The 12,500-nt window shown below is 34.5% G+C and overlaps 1 protein-coding gene across 1 annotated transcript in view; it reads left to right on the top strand.

Annotated features, from left to right (window-relative positions):
• The window catches only part of fry (Protein furry), a gene marked incomplete in the record, with an annotated part of 171,930 nt that overhangs the window by 5,087 nt on the left and 154,343 nt on the right, over nucleotides 1-12,500 (top strand). Inside the window, 20 exon segments of the mRNA XM_070116952.1 lie at nucleotides 82-275; nucleotides 586-768; nucleotides 917-1,124; nucleotides 1,457-1,594; nucleotides 2,781-3,015; nucleotides 3,222-3,400; nucleotides 3,530-3,754; nucleotides 3,977-4,120; nucleotides 4,533-4,761; nucleotides 4,996-5,180; nucleotides 6,087-6,265; nucleotides 6,493-6,620; nucleotides 7,623-7,812; nucleotides 8,012-8,191; nucleotides 8,410-8,586; nucleotides 8,750-8,899; nucleotides 9,046-9,212; nucleotides 9,378-9,478; nucleotides 9,977-10,141; nucleotides 11,966-11,977. Of these exon segments, the coding sequence (XP_069973053.1) occupies nucleotides 82-275; nucleotides 586-768; nucleotides 917-1,124; nucleotides 1,457-1,594; nucleotides 2,781-3,015; nucleotides 3,222-3,400; nucleotides 3,530-3,754; nucleotides 3,977-4,120; nucleotides 4,533-4,761; nucleotides 4,996-5,180; nucleotides 6,087-6,265; nucleotides 6,493-6,620; nucleotides 7,623-7,812; nucleotides 8,012-8,191; nucleotides 8,410-8,586; nucleotides 8,750-8,899; nucleotides 9,046-9,212; nucleotides 9,378-9,478; nucleotides 9,977-10,141; nucleotides 11,966-11,977 (3,369 nt within the window).

Below are 12,500 nucleotides of genomic sequence, written 5' to 3'. Positions count from 1 at the left end.
ATATGCTGTGTTGATAGCAATGATACATGTATATGTTATTTTCTCATAATCAACTTGACCTTATTTTCATTTGTTTTACAGGAGCGGAGTCTGTCAAAGAGCTTGCAGCGAGGTGAAGATCCAACATTCGACCAGCTCTTGTTAGCATTTGGATGTGTCGCTGAGCATTGCTTGCCCTCTCTCTTGCGAACCCTCTTTTCATGGTATGATCGCCAAGGAGTGGAATGGGGTGCAACAGACAGCAAATATAAGCAGGATCCCAGCAAGAGCAAAGGGTGAGAAAGCAGTTGCAGTATTTAGAGTCTCATTTCTTTTATTTTATGATGTATGTGTCTATGATAAGAGCTGCACTTGTTGCTGTTTTTACATGTAAGGAGATTGTGGTAAATGGAATATATAATAGTATGATTATTAATTTTTGTGAAATGGTTGGAAGTATTGAAAGTTTTACATTATCTCTATGGTAACTTAACATTGTCTCTCCTATTTACTAAGTATATGGTGAACAGAGTCAATGATTGCAGGTTGTAAAAATTTGGCTGAAGTATACTATATCACATCTGTTTTCTTATTCTCTGTATACAGGGTTGATGCAGGCTCAAATGTTGACAGAGAAACCATACAGGAACGCAGAGACCTTGCGGTGGAATTCATATTTTGTTTAGTGCTTATTGAAGTATTGAGACAGTTGGCAGTGCATCCTGGACATGATGACCTGGTGCGCCACATAGAAGATATTGCTTTTAAGCACTTCAAGTATAGGGAAGGGTAAGGCACTGTATTTCTCTCTGCATTTTTAAATGAAGGAGTGATTTTCCTCAATTGCATGTAATTATCGAGTATTGTAATTTGCTTTTGACATTGAGTAACAGATTTTTTTTTGTTTGTGTGTAATATAGTTTTCCATTTCTTGCAGTGTTCAAAATAATCCCAATGGTGCCAACATTAACACCATTGCTGACTTATATGCTGAGGTCATTGGTGTCCTGGCACAGTCGCGCTTCCAGTCAGTCAGAAGACGATTCATGGCAGAACTGAAAGAGCTGCGGGCAAGAGAGCAGTCATCAGTCACAACACAAAGCATTACATCTCTGTTAATGGGGATGAAGTTCTTTAGGGTTAAGGTGGGTCAGTTGGTGAGGGGAAGATCAGAGAAACTATAAATGGCTAAAGATGATATTGTCATACTTTTGGTGATTATTCCCATGTTCTCATAGATATTTCTTATATATTCTTATCCTAGCACCAAAATTATTTTTATTGAACACAGTATAAGATCAACCTTTGTTGATATCTATTTTTAAGTTGCCAAGAATTTAAAGAGAAATTTGCAATTTATTCTTGTATTCTCAGGATATCTGATTATTAGTTTTTATAGGGTTGGTGCAGGAATGAATAATGCAGAGATACTATACAAAGTTGGTGAATAACAGGTAAATAATTTCTCTCCTTTCAGATGGTGCCAATTGAGGAATTTGAAGCATCTTTTCAGTTCATGCAAGAATGTGCTCAGTATTTCTTAGAAGTTCGAGACAAAGATATCAAACACACCTTGGCTGGGCTTTTTGTGGAGATTCTGGTTCCAGTTGCTGCTGTAAGTTTGGATTTTTCTGTGGTGTGTTTTTTGTTTAACTTTGAAAATAATTGGATGAAAGTTGTATACTAGTTCTTCATAGGATACATGCATATTAGGGAATATTAAATGATTAAGGCTGCCTTGTGTGTTTAGAAGCCCTTGACATTAAGGGGAGGTTATCAACTCAATAGGCAATTTTTAATATGGAAGAGAGCTGTTGATATAAATAAAGATTTTCTGGTTCTTTGAGGTTATAGCAATCAGGTAATACATCCTAATCAGATGTATTGGTTAAGATGATTTTGTATTATAAAGGCAGTCAAACGGACAAAAGAAATGAGAGATAGACCCACCCCAGCCACCCCTCATATCCCAAGAACTCCAGCTGCAAGATAAAAGTCTCAATTCCTTGGATAGATTGATCCTTTTTATTTTTCTGCGCCACCTATTGGGCCTGTTTTTGGTCTAGTACAGTCTGTCTATGGGTCTTCCTGAGTGCTATACCTGGTGACAGCAGTAAGGGTCTACTTGGGTTTGATTCTGGTCTGCTCCACCACTTTATTGTGGATGAGGATGGATTTGCAGTGCTCCTGCTTTTGCCTGCAATATTTTACTCAAGTGGGTCTTTACATTGGCTGACCAGTGTCTTGTTCTTCATACTCAACAGAGCTATCATCAGTGTTTGCATTATTCCTGTGTTCAAGCTCAATCCTCCATTGCTGTGTTTTTGTTCCCCTGTCTTCATTTTTGCATAGTAGGCAAAAATCCCACCAGACCTTAATGGACCAGAAAACGAGGAATTTGATGGAAGGAGAAAGTTCTTTATGTGTCTGATTCCTTGAATTTTACTATCTAATTAATATCTCGCAGCAGTAGAAGTGAGAGCGGAGGATGAGTGGTTGAGGATTTAAAAGGTTACTGGAAGGGTGTATTGACCTCTTTTTTATTTCATCTTCCCAGTTTCTTGGTTTTACAAGGTAATAATCCCAGTTACATAAAGGCAGCTCATTTCATGTATGTAACTAAGGTATCATCCCTGATTACTATAGCTTTCACACCAGCCTGTCAGACAGGAAAAGATCATATTCCTTCTATCAGATGCCTCATTTCAAGGAAAAATTTAGGGCAATTTTGTCATTAATTAGATTATGTTCATTCAGAGATAATGCTGCATAATATCAATTTAACATTAAACTTTCCCCAGACTGTGAAACATGAAGTGAATGTGCCCTGTCTGAAGTACTTTGTGGAGATGTTGTATTCTACAACCTTAGACATGGCAACAAGGAACAAGCACCGCTTACCTATCTTCCCACTTGTTACTTGTCTGCTCTGTGTATCACAGAAAACATTTTTCCTGAGCAACTGGCACTATTTTCTTGCAATGTGTCTACAACATTTGAAAAACAGAGATCCTAAAATGTCTCGTGTAGCCCTAGGTATGTTAATTAATTTTTGTACTGTTACATATATGAATACATGTTAATTGAATTTCATGATTTACAAAGTATGAGAATTGCACAAGTAGCAAGTAATAACATGTAACTTGGTAGTTGCACTTTGGCATTTATATGTGAATACATGTTAAAACTTTACTATATATAGAAATTTACTTAGATAAATGAAAGGATAATTACCTTTCCAGAGTCACTGTATCGCCTGCTGTGGGTGTACATGATCAGGATCAAGTGCGAGAGCAATTCAGCCACTCACTCTCGACTAGCTAGCATCGTCAACTCCCTTTTCCCAAAAGGTTCCAAGGGAGTTGTCCCAAGAGATACTCCACTGAATATATTTGTGAAGATCATTCAGTTTATTGCCCAGGTACTATATGAGATTACGTTTGGCAGTAATGAATACACCTTTGAAATTCTGTTTTAATTGATTAAATTATGGTATTTATTACTCGCTTGGTGAATGCACTTGTAAAATCATGTTTTTTACACAATTCAGGAAAGACTCGACTTCGCAATGCGTGAAATCGTCTTTGACCTGCTCTCTGTGGGACGTCAGATCAAGATCATCATGACCCCAGAGCGCATGTCAATTGGCCTGCGAGCTTTCCTGGTTGTGGCAGACAGCCTCCAGCAGAAAGAAGGTGATCCCCCAATGCCCCGCACAGTTGGAGTTCTGCCATCAGGAAACACGCTGAGGGTCAAGAAAACATTCTTGAATAAGGTTAGTGAGAACTGCGTTTTGAGTGAAAGGAAGTAATTCTTATAAAAGGAGGTATAAAGATTGTATGATATTATTGTCACCATTTTATAAGAGAAGGGGAGATGAGAAAAGAAAAGTGGAAATGTATATCAAGCTGCAGAAATATACATCTGAAATAACTCTTGGATTAAGTTGTCTGAAATAGAACTCACCTTGAACTTATACATATTTTCGTCCTTTCAGATGCTAACAGAAGATACAGCCAGAAATATTGGAATTTCTGCATACTACCCACTTGTCCGAAAGTCCTTCAATGATATTTTGAAAGCACTTGATAGCCAGTTTGGAAGACCACTAATGATGACAAATACACAAAATGTTAACAAGGTAATTGTGAGATAGTATTTGAAGCCACCATGTGCAGTTGTTTATTGTAAATACAGGGATAGAGAACTTTGCTGTTTGAAAACACAGTAATCTGAAGTCAATTTCCAATCAAATTGTCTGTAGTAACAAAAGATTGTATTTTTAGGAGGAACAGCATTCTGGAGTTTGAATATTATTATTTTTTTTGTAGGGACAGATTTTGCTTATTGAAAAAAAGCAGTCTGCTTTTTAGATATTTTGGGATTTTTTGAATTAATAAAATCAAAGATGAGTATTGTATATGTAGATACTGGGTGAAATATTGCTAGGACATAATTTCTGTGAATTTGGGCCTCATTACTTTAGATAGACACTGTAACAAAAGTAAGGAATATAATCATCAGAGAGCTTAATTATTTCTACACTCAAATAGGAACCTGATGAAATGATCACTGGTGAACGTAAGCCCAAGATTGACTTGTTCCGAACGTGTGTGGCTGCGGTACCTAGGCTCATACCAGATGGGATGTCTGGCAGAGATTTAGTGGACATGCTCAGCCGACTCACTGTTCACATGGATGAGGAACTAAGAGCTCTAGCCTTCCAGAGTCTGCAGACTCTTGTTCTGGATTTCCCAGAGTGGCGGCATGATGTCGTATATGGTATGGGATTTGTGTTTTTATGTATTGTAATTATTATCAGAAAATTTTTCTCTCTCTCTTACTATTATTGTTATCAGTCATTGTTTTCTGTGGTATGATATGGAAGATGTTTTAGAAGTGTTATTATTTTTTTATGTTTTTTTTACATTCATGTTTTTTTGTATGATAATAGCTTAACAAATATAATTTTTTTATTATTGAATGATAGTTTTGCATAAAAACTTTTAATTTCAGGTTTTATCCAGTTTATTGTCAAAGAAGTAGGGGACACATCTCCCCAGCTCTTGGATAACGGTGTCAGAATGTTGCTACAGATACTCACAGCTTGGAAGAACGCTCTGACAAATACCAACACCACATCCAATGCCAACAAACGTGATCCAGGTGTTGGCGATTTACACCATCTCCATCTACACCAGGTGAATACATCTCAATTTTTTTAACCCCATGTATCTGATGATATCTCTGTAGGCATCATGGTTAGAAGCCAGAATTTCCTTTCGAACAAAGCTGTCAGTATGCTAGATGCCTGGTCCAATATGGGTAATCTCACATCTTATGCTATACATTGGCATAGGGGTTGATGGTCCAGGAAGATTTCTAACAAGACTTAATGAATTCTGTCTTCTCTCTTAGAGATAGTGGACCAGCAACTCCCTCTAGATTCATTGATAATCCTGACATTCCTTAATCTTGCAGTTAGAGGGTTAATGATTTAGGTTGCTGTTATTAAGATGGGGTTCCCTAGTGTTCTGTGTTTGGTGCAGTGGTAGCTTTCTCATCTCACAATCTTGCTGATCCACGTACAAATGTTGCACCGGTGGCCTGGCCATTCCTTGCACACTGGGTAATTTAGAAGCAAATATAAGCAGAGAGCCTGTCATACCAAACATAATATCCATTGTGACAAATTGAACTGACTGAATTATTATTATAAATTATTACTGTGTTAAAACCACATTATTAGGGTGAGGAAAGCACTTTCACTTTGCCACTCTGTAACTACTAGGAGGATTAAAATTTTATGTTTTTTTGACTGTCCAGGCTGTGCACTCCTCAAAGATGTGTGTGATTATGAGAGGTTTGTAGTGGAGGCATTGTGGTTTGAGAGTTGGAGTAATTGCACTTGTATATTTCATGATGGCAGTATGACAGATAGGGAAATAAAAAGACAGATTGAAATCTTTAAAGTTTATTATTTTTCAGAGTAGAAGGAATAACATACATCTTTCTAATTTCTTAACTCATCCATTCATCAAATAGCTGTTTTCTTAAACGAATGTTTTTATTCACAAAATGTATTATACAACATTTGACTTTCACAGAGAGGAGACCACAGCGATGTATTACGACTGGCTGAGGGCTTTGCATTAGTACTGTTGTGCAGCTGTCGTCAAGCTCCAAGGAGAGTTTCCGTGGCTATCATGAGAGAGGTTAAGCAGCTGGCCAAAGTTTTAGGGGAAGAAGATCCCATCAACCACCCTGTGATTGATGTTATGGATAAGTAAGATCTAGTGTCTTTTGTTTGTTTTTAAGTGTTTAAGTACTTATTAGTTTATTTGTTTACAGTTATGGCTTTGTTGTGCTTTAGAATGTGGGTAGTGAGGCATATCTGTCTTATAAGGTATGTGAAAGATCTTCATACTTACTTGCTATGATTTCAGAAGGAAAAAACTTTTATTGTGAGAAATTGATCCATGTTTCCATTAAAATTGAATCTCTTTTTACCAGATGGTGTGGCTGTGTTGTTGAGAGTGTACTAACACTTCTGCCAGCTGGTGAGAGATCTGCAGTTGCAGCTACCACAAATATTGATTTACAGTGGCTTGCTGACCGAAGTTCGTCTGTATGGACAGGAGGTAAAAAGATGACTTAAGATGGTAGACACTGCTCTATTACCTTAGATTAACCATATGCAAAGTATCGTAAAAGTTGGATTTTTTACTCAGAATCATATATATATATATATATATATGTATATATATATATATTTATATATATTCATATATATATATTCATATATATATATTCATATATATATATTCATATATATATATTCATATATATATATTCATATATATATATTCATATATATATATATATTAGTATATATATATTCATATATATATATATTAGTATATATTCATATATATATATATATATATATATATATATATATATATATATATATATATATTTATATATATATATTTAAATATTTAAATATTTAAATATTTAAATATTTAAATATTTATATATTTGTATATTTAAATATTTAAATATTTAAATATTTATATATTTATATATTTATATTTTTATATATTTATATATTTATATATTTATATATTTATATATATATATATATATATATATATATATATATATATATATATATATATATATATATATATATATGTATATGTATATGTATATGTATATGTATATATATATATGTATATGTATATGTATATGTATATGTATATGTATATGTATATATATATATATATATATATATATATATATATATATATATACATACATACATACATACATACATACATACATACATACATACATACATACATACATACATACATACATACATACATACATACATACATATATATATATATAAACAGTATTTTGCCTAATTATTCAAGAGGGCAATAATTAGCTTTCTCCTCTCCAATTGTCAAAATAGTGAGGCTCAACTTATATATTTATTGTATGATTATGGTCTTAACTTTCAATGTCTTACCTCTATCTATTTATGGATAGGTTTTTCATAATTTCCTTTTTTTTTTTTTTTTTAAGGATTTATATTTAATATCACCCCATTTTTCTTATGATTTCCCGTAAAGGCTTTGTAGAAGACAGCAGTGTGAAGAGTGTAAGTGTCCAGCATCTGCCATGTGAAGATGTGTGGGCCTTAGTGCTTTGTGGATTCATTCACCACGGGCGTGTCCTGTCTTCCTGCCCCCAAGCCATAAGCCACGCCTGGCCTATTGTGTACACGAGAGCAAATTCTCTCTACTCTATTGTTGACCCAACGTAAGTATGGCTATGTGTATTGAATGTATTGGGATATGAGAAAATATTTCATGATAGGCAGTAATTATATGGAATTAGAACTTAATGACATAATTCACAGCATCTCTGTATATAGTTTTTCTACTTATATATTATATGATATGTTAATGTAATAATAATGCTCACAATGCTAATCTCATGACCTTGGTAAAACCTGCAGACCACTTAATGACAACCGCGCCTCACTCCTGCGCAGTGCTACCCAGATGAAGAAGCCAATAAGTGAGCGAGATGTGTACATGAATCTCTGGAGAAATTATGTCGTCCTTGCCTGTCGTGTTGTTCCAGCTATTACCAAGACCCCTTTTATTAGATGTGCGTCGCCCGATATTAGTCTTGGGTAAGATGGAGATGTGTTTTTTGGACTGCTAATGAATGACTTTGAAATATGGATGTATTTTGATTCATCTGATGGTACCATTTGAGTGTAATTGGTTTAGAAATTTGTAGCCAATTTTTTTCTGATTATAGATATATTTAGGGTTGTTCTAGAATTCCATAATTCTCAGATTTTGTCTCAGCAACAAATTGACATTGATTCCAAACCATTTTCCCCAGATCTTCCCCAGATAGCGGAGCTGGTGGAGATAGAGGAAGTGACCGTCATAACCCTGGATATTCAGTGTCTCCACTCTGCCTGTATAAGCTCTTGGTGCCTCTCTTGCGCTATGAAAGCACAGACATGAGAGATGCTGTTACTCTAGCTCTGGGGAAGATCAATCACATTGCCTTAAGGTAAACTAGAATGAAGTATGCTGTTGTGAGATTATTTGTCAATAATATTATCAAATACATTTTTTGTTGGGAGGATTACAAGAAGCTACAGTTTCAGCATATAGTGCGCTATTGTTATCATGAATTATAAGTGTATAGTTACTCAAGTCCATATTCCCCTCAGTGATTTAATGGAAGAGCTGCTGCCATACATACGTGAAAGTATTGACAGAAAGCAGGAAAACATGAGGCGAAGGAAGAGACGAGATGCTCTGAGAGTGACTTTAGTAAAGTTATTTGAAATGAGTGCAGAGCAAGGAACATTTGCTTTGAGGTATGTATATATCTTGCACATTTTATTTATTACATATTTAATATCTTGACAGAAATATAGCTGTATGCTCTAATAATGCTGTTTTTAGAAAATGAATAGCTGATATGATTTTCTGTATTTTTAATGCATGGTTTGCCTTTACACAGTGAAAGTGTCATTGATGGTGATACAGGATCTCTTCAAAAGCGCTACCTAGAGTACATGGATGGAGCCCGTCTGTACTTGGAGAATGAAAATGATAAGGATAACACACTACAGCAGATCAAAACACATTTTTGCCACTTTGTTCGAAAGCTTATTGGCAGTTTTTCATGTAAATATCCTGCAAAAAATTTATGTATTTGGTAACTGTTGATTCATAGATTGCTGGAATTGTCAAAAAGTTGAAATAGAAATTGGAAGAATATTGTCATTTTAAAAGCATTAGTCTCATTAATTGATATTAGGATAGTTTTATGATTCTTTGATTTATGAACAGTGGAACAACGGCAAACCCTTATTCCACGAGCACTTCGGAAGGACCTCTTTTACCTCTTTGCGTCGTGGAGTGGTGTCTTTGGTGCTCCGTTTGGCTTCAAGGTCTGTGCACTGTGTACTATATTTTTAGGGTTTTCAGAAAAAATATGTGTTTGATGATGAATTGATAAAGGAATACGGATGCACATATACCTATCTGTCTCTCTAACCATCCTCTTTTCCTCTTTTTTGCTCCCTTTTCTTTTCTTTTGTTCTTCTTAAACACATATCTCCTCTTTTCTTCCTCTTCTTCTTTATGTCTTTTTTTTTCCCATTTTTGAAATTTTTCTTCTTTGTCTTTTGTTTGTTTGTTTTTTCATTTTTTTTCTTTCGTTATCATTATTATTGTTTCTTATTCTTCTTCTTATTATCTTCTTTCACTTCTTTTTGTTGTTGTTCTTCTTCTTTGTCTTCTTCTTCTTCTTCTTCTTCTTCTTCTTATCTTACCCTTCTTTTTGTTCTTTTTCTTATTCTTATTCTTGTTCTTGTTCTTTCTTTTTTTCTTCCTCTTTATCATATTCTTACTCTTTACTGATGCTATTTTTACAACTTAAAATGCAGAGCCCAGATTCTGGAAACCGCCTGCCATCAGAATTCGAGCTGTGTGCACTCCACGCCTCCAGTGCTGTGCTTTGCTGTGGCCCATCTTTTGACCCTCAATTACTGGCTGATGACGGTAACATTTATCAGTGGCTCGATGCTCTCCTAGGGTCACATGATGAAAAGGTAGGTAGCATGGCACTGTGATTGTTATTTTTTTATTTATTTGTTTATATATTTTTTTACATGTTCCTTTTAGACTGGGCAGTGGAAGTATGGTTTTAATGGAAAGGACTCAGTGCAGGAATTTTATAACATAAAGTGGAACAGTTTGCATAATTTTTGCTAGAGGTTTGAAATGGTTAGGTTTGAGCTGGTGTGGCTGCATTGGATGTGTGCGCAATTTAGTCCTCAGCTGAAAATTTCCATTGCAGTTAAGAATATCTTCCTGTATTTCAGTAGGCTTGACAAAGTCCATGTCTCTCCTATTAATCCAATTCATGTCTGTTACACCAGATTATATCCTAAATTTATATCATCAAGCTTATAAGAAAAGAAAGAAAGCATTTTTGAAAATGAGGGATTATTGCACATCATGGTTTCGAGATCAGTAAGGGCTATTGTACACAGTTATATATACAATGGCTGAACATTACTTTGATGGCTGAACATGACTATGGCTGAAAATTACTTTGATGGATAAGGGTGGGCAGGTGTTCAGTGATGCATAGCCTTGACCTATTCCACTCATTTCCCTATGTTGGGGTCCTAAATATTCATTATATCAGAGAGGCTTGAACATCTGAACTCTAGATCACTACTTCGATGCCTTAGCCCACTGAGCCAGTGAGGACACTATTCTGAACAAAATATAATGAAGTTAACTTTTATGCATTTTGGGAGAAAACATTAGAAAGTTACATTGCATTTTTCCCCTTTGTCTGATTAGGAAATAAAGGACCATTTTCCTTTTTTTTTTGTAGCAACATTATCATCATGTTTGGTATGATGATATGTTCACTCTTAGAATCAACTGATGTGTTTGCTTTTAGAAGATGATTTCTAAATAAAACTGTTTAAAGTCAGAATCATATAAACAGGCCAAAGCAAAGACAGATAAAAGTTGTCAAAACCTGTTATAAAATCTTATTATAAAGCAACTCCTGAAAGGGGGTAGCCTTTTGCAGTTGTGTAGGAAATTTTCTGATACTAAAAAGACGAGTTGATCATATGAGCACCCCAAGCCTTAGAAATGGAGGAGAAATTGGTTCATGATGTGTGTTTTTCTGTGTGTGCCTTTGTGCCTGTTTGTGTACCTGTGTGTGTATTAAATACTTGAATGTCCATTTTAAACTGTTTATAGGGTAATTTTAATTCTGTGTCAATACTTGAATGTTTGAAAATATTATTTCATATTTTGGGTTTTGTTTTTTGTATGTAATTGCTACATATATCAGATGTTTATTTTTTTCTTCTAATAGTATTTTTTTCAGAAGAGTATTAATGCTAACAAAGAGAATCATTAGTTAGCAAATGTTAGATTTATGATTATTTTATGCAATTAATTCCATGCAGTTGACAGTCAGTGAAATTAAACATGCTTATTAAATTAAAGGAAAAGATAGTAGTCCTCTTAAGAAGACAACATAATCTTTTTATACATTAAGAAGTGCAATAGCTAAAGTTTACTTACATTTTGTTGTGGAAGGAAAGTGTACTGATGGAATCCTCCACATAAGAGATTTTACTGTAGTATTATGGACAGATTTTACTGTAGCTTTTCCAACCACAGATGCTTTTAAATTGGTAGTTATTAACCCAACTAATTCTTGTATTGTTGTACTGACATTGAAGCATCATCATTTAACATGATTAGATACTTAACTAACATAGTCGAAAAGCTTAAGCTCCATTTTTTTTTATTTGTGCCGCTGCATGTGTCTTGTAATTGATGTATTTCTCCTGCTGACATTCTTCTCTCTCTTTCTTCTTTCCATATGCGCTCACTAGATAAAAAGCAAGGTAAGTTGGAGTTATACTGATATCAGAATTTTTTTTTTTTTCTTATAATTTATTATTTTTTTTTTTCCTCTCCTTATAGCATGTTATGTATCAAACACTTGTGTTGTTTTGCTTGTGCTAGTAATGTATAGAAAGGTAAGACCAGAAAGATGTAAGCAGGCTTTAGTTTAAAAGACAACTGTAAACCTCGCATCTGATTTCTGCGGCTATTTGAGTGTGCAGTGCAGTGGACAAGTGCATTAGGCCCGGGACGCAACTAACGCAGCAATGGAACAGCAACTTAAAGCTTCTCTCAGCAACATCCAGGTACCTTTTTGTTGAATAATCGAACAATTTTTTTTATTATTTGGGTCTTGTCGCCTAACTCTTCTAAATGATTTTCACATCAGTTTTTTTTCTAGTCTGATTCTTTGTTAAGTAATTTTCCCATGAACTGGATCCTCTCATCTTTGTTGAATAATTTTTTCATGTTATTTTCTTTTTATCTCTGTTTATACATATAAGTAATGTAGGAAGACTGTAC

The sequence above is a fragment of the Penaeus vannamei genome, chromosome 39, assembly GCF_042767895.1.
Source record: "Penaeus vannamei isolate JL-2024 chromosome 39, ASM4276789v1, whole genome shotgun sequence".
In the NCBI taxonomy this organism is placed as follows: domain Eukaryota; kingdom Metazoa; phylum Arthropoda; class Malacostraca; order Decapoda; family Penaeidae; genus Penaeus; species Penaeus vannamei.
Note: the sequence above shows the minus strand (reverse complement) of the source record. Positions and strands in the feature narration are given on the sequence as shown.